Genomic DNA, 22,170 nt, shown 5'->3' on the forward strand with positions numbered 1-22,170 from the left:
AGTCCTGACCAGGATAAAGTTCTTCCTGAAAATGAAAGTCAGCTTGTGAATTTTGAGTATTCTATAACTTGTTCTGGTCAAATCCCTACAGCTTCCAGAGCACTTCTCTTACTTTCAAGGCTCATGTAAAGTAAAGAGAAACGAACACAGAGCAGGTTCTGGATAGCTTGGGATTTGGATTTGTAACCCTCGTACGGTATGTCGCGTGTCAAAGCGAGCAGCGACCATGTTCTGTTTCAGTCAGATGTCTTGAAAATGGATCTTGTGCAATGCCTTAGAGGAAGTGACCCCTCCGATGATGTTTTGCCTCTGCGAGCAGGTTCTGATCATCGGCGGAGGAGATGGCGGGGTGCTGAGGGAAGTTGTGAAGCATCCAATGGTCGAGTCTGTGGTTCAGTGTGAGATCGATGAGGTCTGTATCAGGTTTCATACATGTTGTGTAGGCTCCTCTGTTTTCGTTTTCAGTTCTCTTATTGAGGTTTGTTTCAAACAGGACGTTATTAACGTTTCGAAGAAGTACCTCCCTGGAATGGCGAAGGGATTTTTCAGCCCCAAGCTGACTCTGAATGTCGGAGATGGCTTTGAGTTCATGAAGAAGAATCAGAACGCTTTCGATGTCATTATCACGGACTCCTCAGACCCTGTTGGTGAGCGAGGGGAGGGGAGGGGAGGAAAAAAACAACACATTTTCTTGCCCTGCTTTTAGAATTAGCTTTTGGTCCATTGCGGTGTATACACATTGTTTAATGGTTTAGATAGAGAGATAGATAGATAACTCTGTCATCCACCTGTACATTCAGAATACACATTTGAAGGAAATTTCGTTCCACTGGCTTACATCAACGTAACTACTGCATATTATTATTGCACATAACCTGGTAACCAAAAATACCAAACTTACAAATAAATACAAAAAAAAAAAAAATATATATATATATATATATATATATATATATATATATATATATATATATATATATATATATATATATATATATATATATATATATAAATAAATAAAATACAGGGCTTTCCACTAAGGCTCATACTAGCCAGCCATGACAAATAAGTAGCCAGCCGTGGGGGTGGGGGCAGAGCATTTTTTTTTTTTAAGGATTTTCCACTAGGGGACCAACTGGTCTGGGCAATACCATCGCAGGCCCCAGAGTCCATGCAGCTGCACCGCTGCGGCATATTCTGTGATGCAAATTGCCGCATTACGAATCCTCGTTTCAGCCAGCATAATATCAACATAGTTAATGCAGTGCCTAGTTTTCCTTGTTAAATGTATACTTGCATGGTACTTGGTTAATTAATTGCAACTGATTGAACCAAATGATAAGACATAACTTGGTTTAAAATTTGGTCTCCCAGTGAGGCTGGTTTGGCATTGACTAAGAGACCAAATCTGGCCACTGGGAGACCATTTGGTCTCCCAGTAACTATGTTAAAAAATGCTCTGGGTGGGGGTGGTAGTAAACACAAAATAAACTCCTGTGCACGCAGTTCCCAGGATTAAATGTATTTTCCACAGACCATTTATTTACAGTGGTGCTTGAAAGTTTGTGAACCCTTAAGAATTTTCTATATTTCTGCATAAATATGACCCAAAACATCATCAGAGTTTCACACAGGTCCTAAAAGTAGATCAAGAGAACCCGGTTAAACAAATGAGACAAAAATATTATACTTGGTCATTTATTTATTGAGGAAAATGATCCAATATTACATATCTGTGAGTGGCAAAAGTATGTGAACCTCTAGGATTAGCAGTTAATTTGAAGGTGAAATTAGTCAGGTGTTTTCAATCAATGGGATGACAATCAGGTGTGAGTGGGCACCCTGTTTTATTTAAAGAACAGGGATCTATCAAAGTCTGATCTTCACAACACATGTTTGTGGAAGTGTATCATGGCACGAACAAAGGAGATTTCTGAGGATGTCAGAAAAAGCGTTGTTGATGCTCATCAGGCTGGAAAAGGTTACAAAACCATCTCTAAAGAGTTTGGACTCCACCAATCCACAGTCAGACAGATTGTGTACAAATGGAGGAAATTCAAGACCATTGTTACCCTCCCCAGGAGTGGTCGACCAACAAAGATCACTCCAAGAGCAAGGCGTGTAATAGTCGGCGAGGTCACAAAGGACCCCAGGGTAACTTCTAAGCAACTGAAGGCCTCTCTCACATTGGCTAATGTTCATGAGTCCACCATCAGGAGAACACTGAACAACAATAGTGTGCATGGCAGGGTTATGAGGAGAAAGCCACTGCTCTCCAAAAAGAACATTGCTGCTCGTCTGCAGTTTGCTAAAGATCACGTGGACAAACCAGAAGGCTATTGGAAAAATGTTTTGTGGCCGGATGAAACGAAAATAGAACTTTTTGGTTTAAATGAGAAGCGTTATGTTTGGAGAAAGGAAAACACTGCGTTCCAGCATAAGAACCTTATCCCATCTGTGAAACATGGTGGTGGTAGTATCATGGTTTGGGCCTGTTTTGCTGCATCTGGGCCAGGACGGCTTGCCATCATTGATGGAACAATGAATTCTGAATTATACCAACAAATTCTAAAGGAAAATGTCAGGACGTCTGTCCATGAACTGAATCTCAAGAGAAGGTGGGTCACGCAGCAAGACAACGACCCTAAGCACACAAGTCGTTCGACCAAAGAATGGTTAAAGAAGAATAAAGTTAATGTTTTGGAATGGCCAAGTCAAAGTCCTGACCTTAATCCAATGGAAATGTTGTGGAAGGACCTGAAGCGAGCAGTTCATGTGAGGAAACCCACCAACATCCCAGAGTTGAAGCTGTTCTGTATGGAGGAACGGGCTAAAATTCCTCCAAGCCGGTGTGCAGGACTGATCAACAGTTACCGCAAACGTTTAGTTGCAGTTATTGCTGCACAAGGGGGTCACACCAGATACTGAAAGCAAAGGTTCACATACTTTTGCCACTCACAGATATGTAATATTGGATCATTTTCCTCAATAAATAAATGACCAAGTATATTAGTTTTGTCTTATTTGTTTAACTGGGTTCTCTTTATCTACTTTTAGGACTTGTGTGAAAATCTGATGATGTTTTAGGTCATTTTTATGCAGAAATATAGACAATTCTAAAGGGTTCACAAACTTTCAAGCACCACTGTACCTTCTAGCTGGTGTAGTGTTAGCGCACGCCAATGCTAGCACAGTCAAGTCAGATATCCTTATTTTCCCTGTGTAATTTATTTAGTTACTTTTAAAATCAACATCGACAACTACACACAACGGAGTGACCTGGAAGCCAAAATGCTCTAAAAATCTTCCGCTTCTCACAAGGCAAACCTGGCAGCCGTGCTTGTTTACAAACCGTCAGTCACTCGCTATCATGGATGCTTTACATCTCCAGTGTGTCTCTTTTCCAGTTTTTCGATGTCCGTTGATCTGTTTCTCTCTTTGTAAATGTGCATGAAAAATCTCTAATGAAGTTTTGTTAGCCTTTCAGGTGTTCAGCGCATCTTTAGTTTCAATTTATTTATTTACTGATTAAACCTAGCACTGGATTAGCCTCGTCTTCTCTCAAAGAAATGACTGTGCGCATGCACAGCGGAAAAGTTTTGTCACTGGATCTTCGCATGAGCTCCAATGTGTGACGTTGTGTTGTCTTGACAACGTGCAAAATTATAACAATACTGCACATTCATTCTCCGTTAGGGAGAGTGGCGTAATACATGGAGGATAAGCGATATGATAACAATATTGCATGCCATCAATAAACCCACTAGAAGGGAATAGAACACTTTTTTTTTTTTTTTTTTTAATTCCATGGAAAAAGTGTCTTGTATGTATAATAATGATTAACGTTAATATTTAATATTGATTACAGTGTGTTTTTGTTTCCAGGACCAGCAGAAAACCTGTTCAAAGAGCCCTATTACCAACTCATGAAAACGGCGCTGCGTGACGGTGGAATTCTTTGCTGTCAAGGTTAATATAGAGAGATGTTTTATTTATTTATTTATTTATTCATTCATTCATTCACAGCCTTTTGAAGAAGGGTTGTGAACTGGAAGGCTGTCATCCAGAAGCAGAACCAGGAAAATGTGTCAGTGGACCAAACTGAGCAGATGGGGGGGGGGGGAACCCCAGCCATAGTTCAAGCACTGTGTGTGTGGTTTATTTATTATTATTTTTCTTTCTTTTCCCTCCCCCTTGCATCAAATTCAGAATAGATGCGTCTCATCTGTTCAGAACACTTGGCTTTAGTCAAAAGTGGTAATATTAAGTGAAACTCAACATAACCACTTTGCAGTGTTTTCCCCAGAAAAAAATTAAAGCCCTAAATCCTGGCATGATAAAACACAGACAATTGAGCGCCAACGGCACGAAGCGAAACTAGGGGGTCCGGGAGCATGCCCCCCGGAAAATTTTTTGAAAATCGATGCTCTCAGGTGCATTTTCAGGGTCTCTGAGAGGTTTTAGATCCATGATTATAGGATAGAGTTTAACAGTGCTTCAATGATTTCTGACCTAAAGAGTATTAATGTATACACATTTGAAATTTCACCTTAAAGTTCAACATGCAAGTTAAACTGTGTTTTGCTATAGATTACTGAGCTTTATGATGGATTGAAAATCTACGGGGATCCCTTGCACTTAATTATCTATGATCAAGTCGTGTTGTAACAAAAATGTGCATAAAAATATGACCAGTGGTTTGCTCCATCTTCTGCAATCCAGTGAAGAGAATCGATCATCATGACCTCCTGTTGATCACAAAGGGATCTGAACCTAAGACCTGCCACCGTAAAATAAGTTGCTGTATTACTATAACTGTAATGATTTAGAATGTTTCTGATGCAATTACCGGAATATATGTATAACTAAGATACACTGAAAAGAAAAGTAAGGCAACTGCATATTATAAAGTTTAAATTTTGGCACTTTATTAAATGGACTAGATTAAGATTAAAACATATTTAAAGGAAAAGAAAACTTAATTCATACATTTAAGTTTGCAGAAAGATTATGTACTTGCTGTATAAACACATTTCATGAAGAGAATTTGTTAATAAGTGTCAAATGTAGCATAATTTCGAATAATAATGATAAGCGTATTCGGCAGTGTGATGTCACTGAGAGCCTTTAACAAAAGAATAATCCGGAGCCGCCTTTTGTTAAATGGATCCCAGTGATTTTGGATCATGCTGCCAAAAATGCTTATGGTTATTATTTGAAATGATGCTATATTTGATACATTTGGACAACTTCACTTGGTGAGAGTGTTTATAAGTACATAATCTTTCTGCAAACCCAAACTAATGAATTAAGTTTTCTACTCCTTTAAAGCAGATTAATTCTCCTCGGCTTTTGCTTGGCCCGATGTTAGGCAGCCCTCTCATCGTCCATCTCGCTGTCATCCATGCTGATGTGGATTAATTTGTCCAGTGAGTCTTCTCCTAGCTTATTAAAATCAGTCGGCTTTGTCCGTCTGGTGGGGGACGACATCGGCAGCCAATGAGATCGCTTATAATGAATCGGAAACTTCCGGGATGTCTGATGTTTTCTTTCGATATTTTTATTGGACGGTTTGAACACGTGATCTTGACATAGCCAACAGATTAGTTTGTTTACATCATACCACGCAGACATATTACTTTGACAGTATCAACACAAACGTTGGAAAGAAAGACCGCTTGTTTAACACAAATATCAATCAATATGTAAATGGATCTGTTATTTGCTCTCCTATGTATCTCGTTACTTGTGGGTAGGAAATGTTAACGTATCAGTATAAATCTAAGCGTATCGGAAGGCAGAGCAAGTGTATCGGGCCCGATACGCTAAAACGCTTTGGGGAAAACCATGCTTTGGATAGTTTCGTTTATGAGCCAAACATTAAAAAGTACCTTTAGCTCATCTGACCATAAGCCAATGAGTTGTTGTCGTGGTGTGGCGTGACATCTGTCGTCCACAATTCAGTTAAATTGTATCCCCTCCGTCAGTTCTCCGCGGGTTTCCGTTCCGATTGTTTTGTTTGAAAGAACTCATGATTCTGCTCAAAACTCGGTTTTATTATATATATGTATGTACTATATATGCGCATAAATTTATTTATTTATTTTTTGGCTAACGAGTTACTAATCAAGCCAAATTAATAAATTTTCCAGGCTTCTCACTAGACTCGTATCTCCTCTCTGATTTCTCATCTCATTCCGTTTCTGATCGATGTTTTGAGTCGATCTTTGCCTGAGGAGCAAGACTTGGTTGTTTTGTTTGTTTTTTCCTGTTGTAAACAATTTGTTTACAACTTTTATTTCTAGTTACCGTATTTTCTGGACTATAAGCCGCTACTTTTTTCCTAGGTTTTGAACCATGCGGCTTATACAAAGGTGCGGCTATTCTGTGGATTTTTCTTCCACCGCTAGGGGCGCTCTAACCGGAAGTAGAATCAAAAATAAGATAGACGAAAAATCAATGCAAAGAAGAATTAGCAGATCTTTAGCAGATAGAACACGCACGACAAATTACTAACTGGTAATTATTTTCAAATCCAGCGAAGATGATTAAAGTGACTTGTGGTTTCAAACACAGGAGAAATGAAGGTAAATAAATACCGGTTATTTTCTCTTGGTTCTGTTCCGTTTTAATCAGCAAAGTTGCTGCCGTGTTAAAAGGCACTGTTCGGAAAGAATCTGTTCAGGTACATACATGTACATTTACAGTACAAAATCGTTCTGTACATGCAGTAAATATCTAATTTTTCAACATAGATATCTGCGGCTTATAGCCCGGTGCGGCTTGTATATCTTTTTTTAAATTTTTTTTTAAAAAATAGAGCGGATGCGGCTTATATACAGGTGCGCTCTATAGTCCAGAAAATTAAATTGTATCTCCTTCAATTCTCAATGCATTTCAGTTCTGATTTGTTTTTTATTTGAAAGAACTCTACTTTCTGCACAACACCTGGTCGTTGTTTTGTCAAATTTTTGCTCACAAATTAGTCTTTAGGTCGCCTTAACACATTTTCTTCTGACTAGAATTGTATCTCCTCTCACTTATCATGCGAATTCAGTTCTGATTGATGTTTTGGGTCAAGCTTAACTTCCTCGGGGAACAAAATGTAGTCCTTTGTTGATTTTCCTGTTGTAAACAGTTTGTCGTGGAGGTTGGTCCTCTCTCACATCGTCACATTTCAGTTCTGTTTGTTTTGGTCGTCATGGTTGTTTTGACGGCAGGACAGATGAGCGACTACATCCTTGACGTTCTGGTTCTTTGTTTGCAGCAGATGTCACTTCCAGTAGTGATCCGCCTCATTATGTGTTCAGATTTCCAGCTGATTGTCAGGCATCGTATTTGTTTACAATACAATACGTTTCTTGTGTTTCACCTTCAAGTATGCCAGATTGTTGCTCTGTATGTTCAAACCAGTCAAATTGGAAAAAAAAAGTATCGTTGGATACCAAAAGACCAAAAGAAGTCATGCACAAGAGTGAAAGAACGAAAAATATCTCTGACACCGTGAAAAATGGCTCGCAAACCTTTCAGTGTGTTTGAAAGGAATCGAGAGTCCACATGCAGTTTTGTTTCTAGTGACTTTTGTTAAAGGCACAGCACGTACATCAACTTTATGGATCTAAAATCAAAACTCCTAACATTAAATGAGTTTTGGATGTCGTAAAACAAACCATTCATGAAACGATGAAACTAGTTCGTAGGTCGAGATTGAAACTTTTTTTTTTTTTCAGATTGTCCAGTGATGTCGATTCCTAAGTCTGAGCTACGTTTGAAATGTCATGAAATAAAACGCAAGTTATCGTTGCAGAAATGACTACAGCAGCTCCGACTCGAATTACATCCTACACTTCGGCTTGCGTTACTCACCCTCGCAAAAATAAGACGATTGTTTGTCCTTGAAGTTTTATTCCAACGTCATGAACCCAGCCACAAACGAAAAAGTTATCGGCTTCAAGACTTTTCAAAGATTTCATTTGATTCTTCGTGTAAAACGATGTTTGGACGACCAGATAATTGGAAATGCCTGGAAACGGTATGTTTGGAAAGTTGTCGCAATCATTTAAAGTCCGTCTTTTTTAAGCTTTAGGGAGCCAATCCATCACATAAATATATTTTATATTTTTTCTCTATCTCTATTTTGCTTTTGGTTCTAGTCCGTTAACCCTCTGAGGTCGAGAGCTTCTCTGGTGAAGCTCAGCAGGCTTTGAATGAACAGGTTATGTATTGAGATGAAGATCTTTGCGAGTTTTTTAATCATACAAACAAGATAAACATACTGACAAACTTTTTATACTTTATGTCCCCACTAGAGCCCTGCACTCCCGCGGGAGTCCCGCGGGACCCGCCGCAAAGCAGTGCGGCGTGGGACAAATTTTGAAAGCTCATTGCGGGCGCGGGCGGGACCGGAAGTGCACATATGCGGCGCAGGTGGGAGCGGTGATAAGCTGCAGTCCCGCTAACTAAAAACATGCTTGAAATAAAATTTATAAATTATTAATTTATGTCTATCATATATAATTTGTGCTGGATATTTTATTTGGCATTAATAAAAACATTTTAAGATGCCTAAACTTGCAGAGAAAGTCAGTCAGATTACCAGATTAAGTGAGAAATGGCATCTTAAACTTGCCATTGATCACCCTAAGGGGAAATTCTTTGATCACTCTAATGACTCGCAGTTCACACCCAGCTAGCAAGAGAACCATGAGTGAATTGATTTACTTGTTGCGTTAGTCTACAACTTTTAATCAGAGAGACAGGTTACACAGTGACGGTATGCTTGACTCAATGCTATCCCAGAAATCCTTGCCTCTGATTGGACAGCCAAATTTGCATATTACAGGAAGGATTTCTGGGATAGCACTGAGTCAAGCCTACCGTCACTGGGTAACATGTCTCTCTGATTAAAGTTGTAGACTAACGCAAGCAGTAAATCAATTCACTTCTTTTACTAGCTCTGCTTTGCAATAAAAAAAAAAAAACATTGGTACAAAGCAAGCCCATTCACTTTTTTATGCTGATCAGAGAATTACAATGGTTTCTCATGTGATAAAAATTTGCGATTAAATATTTTAATTGTTAGCACTAATTATTATTATTATTATTATTATTATTGGCGGCACGGTGGTGTAGTGGTTAGCGCTGTCGCCTCACAGCAAGAAGGTCCTGGGTTCGAGCCCCGGGGCCGGCGAGGGCCTTTCTGTGTGGAGTTTGCATGTTCTCCCCGTGTCCGCGTGGGTTTCCTCCGGGTGCTCCGGTTTCCCCCACAGTCCAAAGACATGCAGGTTAGGTTAACTGGTGACTCTAAATTGACCGTAGGTGTGAATGTGAGTGTGAATGGTTGTCTGTGTCTATGTGTCAGCCCTGTGATGACCTGGCGACTTGTCCAGGGTGTACCCCGCCTTTCGCCCGTAGTCAGCTGGGATAGGCTCCAGCTTGCCTGCGACCCTGTAGAAGGATAAAGCGGCTAGAGATAATGAGATGAGATTATTATTATTATTATTATTAGAGATACTACATGCTGAATTCAGAAACAAGGTAAACAATAACAAACGTGAGCTGTAGATATTTATGCTCAAATCCACTCAAAGTAGGGGGCGGGGCACCATCACGCTGTGTCAAGACAAGAACTTTCCTGAGAAATAACGCGAACGTCTGCATCATGTGGGATTTGCGGGCGGGAGCAGGACAAAATATGGCAGGCGCGGGCGGGAGCGGGACTGAAAATCATAATTCTTTGCGGGCGGGAGTGGGACTGCACAATGTGGGCGGGAGCAGGACTGAAAAATCCGACCTGCGCAGACCTCTAGTCCCCACTGCCAAATAATGTAGTTTTTAAATGACATAAATTAGATGAAACCCAAAACTTGTCACCTTACTCAGTCACGCCGGAGTCGGAGTGCTGAGCGCCCACTTGCACATTCATAAAAGACTATTCACATGGTAACGGCACGATAATCACTTTCACTCTTTCGGTTTCCACTGGTTTCTCTTTCGCAGTGGGAACGCCTCCCCGTAAACAGGATAAAATCTGTCAGCCACAGTTTAGGATATTTGGAGGTAAAACTTGTTGTGAGATGGCACGCGGATTTTATGCGCGTCCATGGTTTTCCCCAAAGCGTTTTAGCGTATCAGGCCCGATACGCTTGCTCTGCCTGCCTATACGCTTAGTCGCTATAGTTAAAATCCGATACGCTTAGATTTATACTGATACGTTAAATTTCCTACCCACAAGTAACGAGATGCATAGGAGAGCAAATAACAGATCCATTAACATATTGATTTGATATTTGTGTTAAACAAGCGGTCTTTCTTTCCAACGTTTGTGTTGATTCTGTCAAAGTAATATGTCCGCGTGGTATGATGCAAACAAACTGTAATCTGTTGGCTATGTCAAGATCACGTGTTCAAACCGTCCAATAAAAACATTGAAAGAAAACGTCAGACATCCCGGAAGTTTCCGATTCATTATAAGCGATCTCATTGCCTGCCGATGTCGTCCCGCACCAGACGGACAAAGCCAACTGATTTTAATAAGCTAGGAGAAGACTTGCTGGACAATTTGATCCACATCAGCATGGATGACAGCGAGATGGACGATGAGAGGGCTGCCTAACATCGGGCCAAGCAAAAGCCGAGGAGAATTAATCTGCTTTAAAGGAGTAGAAAACTTAATTCATTAGTTTGGGTTTGCAGAAAGATTATGTACTTTATAAACACTCTCACCAAGTGAAGTTGTCCAAATGTGTCATCTATAGCATCATTTCAAATAATAATCATAAGCATTTTTGGCAGTGTGATCCAAAATCACTGGGATCCATTTAACAAAAGGCAGCTCCGGATTATTCTTTTGTTAAAGGCTCACAGTGACATCACACTGCCGAATACGCTTATCATTATTATTCGAAATTATGCTACATTTGACACTTATTAACAAATTCTCTTCATGCATGTGTTTATACAGCAAGTACATAATCTTTCTGCAAACTTAAACTGTAGAAATTAAGTTTTCTTTTCCTTTAAATATGTTTTAATCTTAATCTAGTCCATTTAATAAAGTGCCAAAATTTCAACTTTATAATATGCAGCTGCCTTACTTTTCTTTTCAGTGTATCTTAGTTACACATCTATTACGGTAATTGCATCAGAAACATTCTAAATCATTACAGTTATAGTAATACAGCAACTTATTTTAAGGTGGCAGGTCTTAGGTTCAGATCCCTTTGTGATCAACAGGAGGTCATGATGATCGATTCTCTTCACTGGATTGCATAAGATGGAGCAAACCACTGGTCATATTTTCATGCACATTGTTGTTACAACACGACTTGGTCATAGATAATTAAGGGATCCCCGTAGATTTTCAATCTGTCATAAAGCTCAGTAATCTATAACAAAACAGTTTAACTTGCATGTTGAACTTTTAAGGTGAAATTTCAAATGTGTTTACATTAATACTATTTAGGTCAGAAATCATTGAAACACTGGTAAAATCTATCCTGTCTCTAAAACCTCTCAGAGACCCTGAAAATGCACCTGAGAGCATCTATTTTCCAGGGGAGCATGCCCCCGGACCCCCCTAGTTTCGCTTTGCGCCTTTGGCGCTTGCTTTCACACCATTGGCACTCAATTGTCTGTGTATTATAATGCCAGAATTTAGGGCTTTAATTTTTTTCTGGGGAAAACACTGGCTTCGGATGATTCAGTACAGTGATTCAATTCAATCTTGAGAACTGTGACACTGATTATGAGCGGTGCCTTTTTAAAAAAAAATTTATTTAAAAAAAAATTTTAAACTTTGATTTGATCCAGCGGAAGATCAACTCGAGTAAGTGTAAACATTTCCTCTTATTTATTATGAGCAGATCGGCTGATTATACGTGCGCTGTAGTGCATACACAGGAAAAATGACTGAGCAATTTTTCCAGAGATAAAAGTATTTTCCACAAAAATAGTTAATTTTGCTGTATTTTTAGTTTAGAGAGTAAAAGTTGGAGTGGGAGCAAAATTAGAGTAATTGTATAACAGAGTAGGTTGTGGCTCTGAACTGAGTAAAATAGTACAAGAGTTCATTTCAAGACACACTGAATAGAGTCAAATACCAGATAAATTAAGATGTTGTAAAACGCAGTTTTACAACAGTGTTGGAATGTGTGAAAAACATGACCTTACCCATTGAGACTTGACCTGATGGGATTAAGAGTAAATCTGATGAGATTAAGAGATGGTAGTGGGAGGCGTTTTCACTCTTCTCATGGAATGGAATGGAAATTTTTACCCTTCTCATTGAATACCCCTCCCACTGCCAACCCTTTATCTCAAACATTTTTTTTTTAATGGCCAGTTAATTGTCCAAATCAGTGGAGCAGATTTAAGTTTTTGTGCTCAATCCATTCCTCATACTGAACAGAATCACCTCAAGTGATCAACATGGTTCGACAGAATGGGTAAGGTCATGTTTTTTTCACACATTCCAACACCGTTCTAAAACTGATTTTTACAACATCTTCATGTCTGTTTTTCTTAAAGTGCAATCATGACATACAAACTACACAGATATTATTGTGGCTGAACTTTTGCTGAACACAAAAGTCATATGACTTTGAAAATACTGCTGAGACTTGTTGAAATTGGTGATAAACTCCGAGCATGCCAAAATCATTAGAGTGCCAGAAGATACGCTCAGACCCCAGAGGGTTAACATGGTCAGATGTAGAATGTTTTCTGCAAGATGACGACGGACGCGTACTTGGCTTGGACGCCATCTTTGATTTGTTGCCTGTCACTTGGAAACCAGAAGTGAACCAGGAGGCAAAAAGTCACGTGATTGCAAACAAAGAATTGCCTGCCATTCAGTCATGACAGTTACTTTACTGGATTTTTTTTTTTTTTTTTTTTTAAAGTAAGGAATGTCATTTAATTGTACTTTTTTATTTTTATTTTTATTTTTTTTTTATAAATTTTAGTTGAATACCCCTAAAGTTAGTCTTAGATGATAAAGAATGTCTGATCAGAAATTGTGTGTTCCAGGAGAGTGTCAGTGGCTTCACTTGGAGCTGATTAAAGAGATGCGCGTCTTCTGCAAGTCGCTGTTCCCTGTAGTGGAGTACGCTTACTGCTCCATCCCGACATACCCGAGCGGCCAGATCGGCTTCGTGCTCTGCAGTAAAAACCCGGTGAACATCCTCTCCCTCCGTTTCAGTGTGTGTCTGAAAAGCTCTAGAGCTTTATGCTCATGCAGGTTTTTTTTTTTTTTTTTTTCCCCCCTGCAGGAAACGAATTTCCGCGAGCCGGTACGGGAGTTGACGAGGGACGAGATCGAGAGCATGGACCTCAAATATTACAACCCTGAAATCCACCGAGCTGCTTTTATTCTACCGGAATTTGCCAGAAAGGTAAACGTAGCTGGAGCAGTTCCCTGATTGGGTTGGACACTGAAGCAGTGGTTATAAATGTCTCGCGTTTACTTCATGACGTAGATTTTCAGCTTTCACGAGTGACACATGTGCATGCGCACACACTCCTTATCAGTCCATGCCAATCACTGCAAACTCACACGCAACATTAATTAAGGGGTGTTCACACGGCAACTTTTACTCCGGTGTAGCACCGGGGCTGCCCCGGTAGAGCGTTCACACGGTACAAAGTTATACCGGTGTAGCCCCTGAAAGCTGCTTAAACCGGTGCAAATCTAACCCTGCTCGGGAGGCGGTTTAAGAAATTTACTCCGGAGTAAATGCTAGTTTGCGGGGCAGCACCGATATAAAATGAGACGTCTGAACGCTACAGGGGTAGACTCGCTACGCGTGAGGAGAGTTGATTACATACGGGCATTTGCATAATTTGCATCCTGGTATTTTGCGCTTCCAAAATGGCGAATATCAACAACAACAGAACTGCGTGTCTTCCAGTGTTGCCAGATTGAGCGGTTTTAAGTGCATTTTGGCGGATTTGAACATATTTTGGGCTGGAAAACGTCAGCAGTATCTGGCAACACTGGTGTCTTCATCCACGTTGTTTTCCCGGCGCTTGGTGATTCCATGACAACCGGGAAAAGGAAGTACATTTTCACGCATGCCCATATTTCATTTCCGCATTATTACTATCGTATAGCACGGTCGCAAAAACTGCCGTGTGAACGCAAGTGGGGCTGCACCGGTGCTAACACGCTTCTCTCTAGTTAGCAGGTTTGTGACGTGTAAACGCGCCACAAAATTTACACCGGTGTAAGACATATCGCAACAAAATACATCGGTGCAGCATCGATGCAAATATGTGCTGTGTGAACACCCCTTTAGACACGGGTGTGTCCACTTCAGCGCTCATCTTCCCTGACCTCGCCCTCCAATCACATACCGGCGCTTGACCACACCCCCACTGCCACAATAACTAATCACTTTATTTCCTGAACCGTATGGCAAGCCAGTGTGTAAGAAGGGTGGACAAGGGAAGGGATATACATCTAGACCAGAGTTTCTTAACCTTTTCTACTTTAAGACCCACCTATTTATACTTGTAATGAGTTGGAGCCCATTAGCAAAGATCCCCAATTATTTTGGCTCCTCTGTTCTATTAGAATCTAGTAATCTATTGTAAAGTGTATTAATGGGATGCGACATCACTCTGTTACGGCTGGGAGCCCAGGAATTAAATAAGTACAATAAAAATAAACAAACTGTTTTAATTGTAGGTATTGTATTTAACTGTATGGATGTCCCAGAAGCCAAACCCGTGCATGCGGGTCATTCTCAGTCAAAATAGATTAATGATCCAAAAGTGGAGTCTGGTCCATTAACACAAGAACTTACTGCCATGTTTGTGTCCAGCAAACAAGCAAGTTATTAAAACCAAGAAGTACACTCAAAAGAAGTGGATACAGAACTCATCCAATGGGATTAGATCCTTAGATGTTAACAAAGAAGGATTTTTCCTACAAGTTGGAAAATGATCCATCCGTTGAGTTCCCCAACATCTCAACCTACCTAGTGCTGCAGACATCGTTCTGCACGGACGCACAGATGAAAATCTGGAAGAGCATGGAGGAGGACAATTTCTTATTTTATATGTGGCTGGGTTAAAGATCTGGGGATCAGGACACTACAAGATAGACGGCAGTAGATGGATCCAAGTGCAGGAAGCGTGTTTATTAGCAGGCGTGATATTTACAGACAGAAAGCAGAGTATTTAAACAGCGTTCTAAACATGGCGAGAAAGAAACATGACTGCAATATTGATACTTCGTAAAGTCTCCGGAAAAACAGCATGCGTATCTGTGCTGATTGTGCTCAAATCGGTATCAGGTGTTTCCCGTAAGGACCGGGTTCCAAGCGCCGCACAACGCACTCCCCGTGAGTGAGCACAGCCACTCGAGCTGCACCAGGCTCAAGCGCGCGAAGGTGTGACGGTCAGGTGTTCACATGCTGTATGACCACAACTTTTAGCTCACGTGTACATTGTCATCAGTGTATCAGATCACATGACACCGTTCCACAATTATCGACACCCAAATGATCATTTATTAAAAAAAATAATAAAATCGGTATGCGGTATTAAGTTAACAAAACATAGTTTTTATTAAAGATTTGTTTTACATAGACTTATATTTAGTACAAAATATCTTAAGCCCTATTCGCACGGGATTAGTATTACCTGTGAACCTATAGTAATTTGTAAATTCCCACCCAACCTCTCTGTTAAATCCCTTGCATTCGCACGGGATAACCAAAGTCTGTAATTTACTCAATTTACAGACCTCACGACCGGATATGTCGTAACATCCTGTACTTCAGAAACACCCATTCAGTCATGTCCCGCCCTCCCGCCCCAGTTAAAGACAGCTGACAAATCAGAAACACCCATTCAGTCATGCCCCGCCCTTCCGCTGCCACTCGGCGAAAGAAAAAAGTGTAGACACAGGCTTTTTAGCTTACAAATTACTATTCTGTTTTTTTTTTTTTTAAATTATTATTAGAAGGCACATGGAGTTTAGTCCTGCCTTGGCCAGTGCATTCTGAAAGTACGTTTCGGTCTGTAGCCAACAATGCATGTTATTGCAGATCATATCTCTCCACACAAACTAAAGGCGCAGATGCCGACTTTTTCACGGGCCGTAATGGCATTTGCTTATGGAGTAATTTTAATACAGAATTTACTCTGATGAAATTATTCAGACACTCCAACGCCCCCCCCAAAAAAATCGGATCTGCACGAGCCGTGAAAAAGGCGCGCCGTTTGCATCCCTGTTTAAACTCCTAGGTTAACCGGCTAATGAGGCTCGGTGGTCGGTCAAGATTTTTTTTTTTTTTTAGTTTTCGCCATCCCTAGTCCATAGAGGATATGGCCTGGCTATAGCTATGAAATATTAAAAATGTTCCTTACCGAAAGCAGCCACACAAGTCATCCAGGTCAAAAATCTCCGAGCTCTCCTCTTGGATTTCTTGCTGTTTTTGGGAAGCGGATTCCATGTAGTGTGGTATGGGGCATGACTACCACTTGCCCCTAAAACAGTACTCATGAAAATTTCAACCGTAGCCTCCATTAGCCTTCTCAAAGTAACTGGAAAAGATATAAAACGCGCGCAATTACAATAACAAACACTGACATGCGTATTCGCACGGGACTAGTATTGTCACTGGACGTCTGTGTTTGACAAAATCTAGTAGGTAATTTGCGGCGGAATTATTACTTAACAAATTACAGACATGGCGCATTCGCACGGGACTAACATCTCAGACATTCTCTGCAATTATTACAAATCGCCAGAGGTTCACAGGTAATACTAATCCCGTGCGAATAGGGCTTTATTTATATAAATATATGGATGTCGGCGTTTACGTAAATGAGGAAGTAATTCGAATGTTTGTAAACAAATGAACTGATAATGTTTAACCTGCGTCAGAAAATCTTTCTGTTCCACTTTCTACCCGCTTTCTAAATGTTTTCGTAGATCACATTTTGTTCATCATTCGTTGTTGTTTGTATTAATTTCTAGTTTTGTAGTTTACCAATAAATGTCAACAGGAAATTGATGTAACCACATGAACATCCAGGTCAAAGGTCGCATGTCATTCCTCAAACCAAAATATAAAATGTCTCCTGATATTGTAATATGTGGTCGATATTTATTTACAACAAACTGCAGAAAATAAAATTCTGAATGGAATAGAAACATCTGAATATTTCAAGCCTGTAATTTTTTATATGCTCGGAATTTAATTCTGGTCTGATTCTATTTACTGCAATAGGAGTTCAAATACTCTCTAAACATTCCATTCTGTTATGAATCCGAAAAAAAAAATCACAGCACTTTTTATTTATTTATTTATTTATTTTTTTAAAGTACTTCATCCGGGCGGCACGGTGGTGTAGTGGTTAGCGCTGTCGCCTCACAGCAAGAAGGTCCTGGGTTCGAGCCCCGTGGCCGGCGAGGGCCTTTCTGTGCGGAGTTTGCATGTTCTCCCCGTGTCCGCGTGGGTTTCCTCCGGGTGCTCCGGTTTCCCCCACAGTCCAAAGACATGCAGGTTAGGTTAACTGGTGACTCTAAATTGACTGTAGGTGTGAATGTGAGTGTGAATGGTTGTCTGTGTCTATGTGTCAGCCCTGTGATGACCTGGCGACTTGTCCAGGGTGTACCCCGCCTTTCGCCCGTAGTCAGCTGGGATAGGCTCCAGCTTGCCTGCGACCCTGTAGAACAGGATAAAGCGGCTACAGATAATGAGACGAGATGAGATGAGTACTTCATCTACTTCAACAATGTTACACAAAGATCGAGCCGTAACGGTTGTAAACGCCACTTAATTCTACAGGGTGTCGATAATGGTGGACACCGGTGAAAGTGATCACTGTTATCGACACCTCACGTGACTTCGCAAACGTGCATTTAGATACAAAATGGCGACTGTCAAATGAGAGTAAGAAACAAAGTAGGTTTTGACAAGATCATGAAATATCGGTGAATTTGATCAGTAAAAACATGTCCGTGATCTTTCCACCATGCTTACCTGCGATGATAATGTCCGGGTTTTCCGAATAATTGCTGACCGTTCAAAAAAAGAAAATTCCATCTCCGGTAACGAGCTGCGTCATCAGACGACAAGATCAAAGGGCGAGGGCGGTCTTCCGGTTGGTTGATTAATTAACCAATAATAACTGTTGGAACTGAAACTCAACTTTTGTAGAACTGTTTTTTTTATTGGTAAATCTGAAAAGGTGTCTAAGGCTACGTTCACACTGCAGGCTGAAGTGACTCAAATCCGATCTTTTCGCCCATATGTGACCTGTATCCGATCTTTTATTGACAATATGAACGACACAGATCCGATTTTTTTCAAATCCGACCCAGGCCGTTTGGATATGTGGTCCTAATTCCGATTCCTATCCGCTCTTTTCATATGCGACTTCAGTCTGAACCGCCAGGTCGCATTCATCCGACTTACACGTCATCAACAAGCCACAAACGTCACTATTCTGCGCTGAAGTAGGCGGCGGGTCTCTCAAAAAAGTTACAACAACATGGCGCATAATCACGGGCGCAGATAGAGGGGGGGATTCGTCCCACCCAGATTTAAATTCACCTCGTTCGGTCCCCCCCACTTATAGGGAGGAAAAAAACCTCTATGCTGTCTTTCTTTGCATAAGGCAAACCTCACGGAAAAATCAAAAGACTAATTACCATTCGGTTTATTGAGGTGCACAGCAGTGTATACATAGTTGCAACAACTCACATAAAACAAAACAAAGACTGATATTCGGATGGTTGAGCTGCGCAGACTGCACAGGTTGCGAGCTCGAGCTTGGTTGCTATGGTAACCCACAACAAGTTTGACAGGTATATCGGGGTTGGGGTTCGTTTGCTGGCAGCTTTGTCCCCCCCAGTTCAAAAAACGTATCTGCGCCCCTGCGCATGACATCAATGCGAGGGACGCTTCGGGCTGTGAAGGTTCTGAATCTTCTCAATGGAAGGACGCAGAGGTTAGGGAGCTGATTTCCATTTGGGGGGATACAGCTATTCAAGCTAGATTGGATGAGTCATACCGCAACCGGGCGGTTTTACTTCCGTAAACACTGGCCATGCTCACTGCGTGTGACACCGTCGTATCCTGCAATGCGCATGCGGAACACTTTTAGGTCGCTTTTCGTTCATACTGAGGATCACATACAAGTCGCATATATTTGTTAATGTGAACGACCTCACAAAAAAATCGGATTTCACAAAAAAATCGGAATTGAGCATTAAGCCTTGCAGTGTGAACGTAGCGTAATTATGGACTGTCGATAATTGTAGCCGTTACTCTAGTGTAGATAAAAATATTAAAACTTTGTGATTTGTATTGACAATGGAAACTTGAAGAAATGGTGTGAAAATGATTAAAACTTGGATGTTTTGGATGATTAAGTTACTTTTAGTGTTTTTAGAACATTTTTAGACAAATAATGCAAAAATATGAACATCTGGAAATCCTTGAAGCTGTAATAACTTTTTTTTTTTTTTTTCTTCTCCCCCCTTCCCAGGTCCTCAGTGCAGTGTAACTGGATTCTCGGCTGCCATCTTGTCTTAACGCTGCTTTGTGAAATCAGGGCGAAGCCGTTAGTGCAACAGCTGTGTGTGTGCGCGTGTGTGTGCTCTCTGTCAAGAAAAGGGAATTTATGTGCATTTTGCACAGTTTTCACAACAATCTCCTAAAGACTTGCTGATTTTTATTGATCGCGTTTTGTTTCTTCCAGAATTTACAGACAAGTGCCAGATGTTTGTCGTCATACGTGTTGCGTGACACGCGATATGACCGTCATGACAAGGTCAATGCAAACACGGTCTTATTTTTTCTGCTACATTCCTCTACAGCTCTGTCCTGAGCTTTTCATCTCTGTTCTCTGAAGAAGTGAAAAGATCAAACTGAAGATGCAGCGTTCGAGTTCGGTGGCTGTTGAACCAGGAACATGCTTTACTAAGGGTTTTGAGTAAACTAACAGATGTCCGGTTGATGGCAGATTAATTAATCCATAGTAGAGGTTAAAATACTACTAATAAAATAGCCTAATCCAAATTAACATCAAGATCCAAAGTGACAAATAAAAACGCATCATTATGATTCGTTATGAACTAGTGATGTTTTGTGGGTAATTTTTAAACTTTATCTCGAAATGGTTTGGGTGAAGTGTTTTACTTCTCTGACTTTACAAACTGTAATGTTGCAAGCGACTTGGATAGAAAGACGATATTTTGTTTAAAACTTTCCGAGTTCTGTGCTGTCTCTCTCAGCGCTGTGCTCAAAATGTATTTTTTTAGCTTTGGGTCATGATTACGGAAAGAATGTAAACTTATGTTGACTGAAACCCACAACTTGTGCTCTTGTGTGCTGAAGTGAGAAGTGGTTTTAAGTTCTAAAAATGTCCACCGTAGCTACTTTCTGACCAACAGGGACCGGGTTCTTGAACCAGTGAGCAAACCAGGCCATGTTTTCACAGGGTTTGAGTGGAACCGTTCTAATCGAGCATGTGTCATGAACGGAGGGCGTTGCACAATGGATGTATACGGTCTGAGCAAGATGGAGGAACACACTGATTACCTGCCAGCTTTTGTTCTGTTTTTACAGTTATATTTAAAGGGCTGATGACACGAACATGACTCTATGCAATTTCTTAAATAAACTATACAACATGGCAAACATGTTAGATTTCTGTTATAATTGTGTGAAAAGAAACTGTTACGCGAATATCCAACTTTTAATTGCACAGCGCAAGAAAACTGGGTCCGTGGCTCGCGGCCATGTTGTGACGTCAGCGGAAGAACACGCTGCGGTTCACTGGCTGTTCTACTCTGGTTCTACTCAATGGAAATGGCGCATGAAAATGCCGGTGAACTCTCTAGTGCTAGCTCTTCCTCTTCTGGTAGTCTAGAATTGTGTTGATCTCTTCCGAATAGAATCTATGATAGCCTACCCTCTTTACCCTTTGCCTCTCGTTGCCAGGCGGCAGTTACATGAAAGCCGCAAGCTTTCACAAGCAAATAGTACATGACTGATATCATGCCGACTTTATGATTACATTTATGATTATCATGTAGAATCTATAGCTCTATGTACCTTTATCTTATGTCATTTCACAACACATGTTCTGACAGGAGGACTGTCTTTGGATCCGGCATAGCTACTAGTAGACCCCCTCCAGAATACTGGCAGTGTTGCCAGATTGGGAGGTTTCCCGCCCAGTTGGGCGGTTTCAAGTGCATTTTGGTGGGTTTTGAACATATTTTGGGCTGGAAAACTTCAGCAGTATCTGGCAACAGATACTGCTGACGTTTTTCAGCCCAAAATATGTTCAAAACCCACCAAAATGCACTTGAAACCGCCCAACTGGGCGGGAAACCTCCCAATCTGGCAACACTGTGTAGGCACTGCTGATGGTAGTAACACACGTTTGTGCTGAACTGAACACCCAAGAGATTCTTTTAAGCTGGGAAGGGTGTCAAAACAATCCAAATGGAAGTGTTCAGAGCACAGGACGGATGTTGGTGAGGGCTCCCACTTGTCACGAGTGCGCCTGACTTGCTTCACCCACTTCGCATGCAGCTCGGGATCTCTGGGAAACTTGAATGAACTTACCCCATCCTTGTGGGTTTTGGAGCAAAAGCTGGCAACACAACACGAAGACATAACAACTTTTATTTATATATATATATAATATATATATATATATATATAATGATAAACTGAACACCTGTCGCATCAACAACAAACTGGTAAGTTAGGAGGAAGGTTCTTTCGCTGACGTCATATAGCTCCTCCTCCTCCTTCGTCTCCTGGGTGCTGCAGCCCTGTCAAATTTGCCCAAATAGCTGTGTTTTTTTTATCATAACTTGTAAAATAGGCGCCTTCGTGAATTAATATATGGATCATCGGAAATTACTTTTTATGTTATAAAACATTGCCAAAGATGTCAAAAACGTGTCATCAGCACTTTAAGTTATTCCACGAAATCGAATCGTACATGAGCTGATAGCCAACAAAGCACGTAGCACCGAGATTGAGTGGAATAACTGTTATTCTATCCACATTCACTGGAGTTTGAGAAACGGAGCATTTTTATTTTTTGCAAATTCGATAGATAACTTTTTATACAAAGCGTCCGACAAAATAATTTCCGATTAGAATGTAAACAAACCGGCGAAATGAC

The 22,170-nt window shown here is 40.7% G+C and overlaps 1 protein-coding gene across 1 annotated transcript in view; it reads left to right on the forward strand.

The window, feature by feature from the left end:
* Positions 1-21,252, forward strand: part of srm (spermidine synthase) — a 35,818-nt gene extending 14,566 nt beyond the window's left edge. The window contains exons 3-8 of the mRNA XM_060937004.1: positions 320-412; positions 494-647; positions 3,886-3,969; positions 13,030-13,175; positions 13,272-13,394; positions 19,510-21,252. Of these exons, the coding sequence (XP_060792987.1) occupies positions 320-412; positions 494-647; positions 3,886-3,969; positions 13,030-13,175; positions 13,272-13,394; positions 19,510-19,527 (618 nt within the window). The 3' untranslated portion in view covers positions 19,528-21,252. The remainder of the gene's footprint in view (positions 1-319; positions 413-493; positions 648-3,885; positions 3,970-13,029; positions 13,176-13,271; positions 13,395-19,509) is intronic.
* Positions 21,253-22,170: the final 918 nt, after the last annotated feature.

Source organism: Neoarius graeffei, chromosome 13 (genome assembly GCF_027579695.1).
Source record: "Neoarius graeffei isolate fNeoGra1 chromosome 13, fNeoGra1.pri, whole genome shotgun sequence".
In the NCBI taxonomy this organism is placed as follows: domain Eukaryota; kingdom Metazoa; phylum Chordata; class Actinopteri; order Siluriformes; family Ariidae; genus Neoarius; species Neoarius graeffei.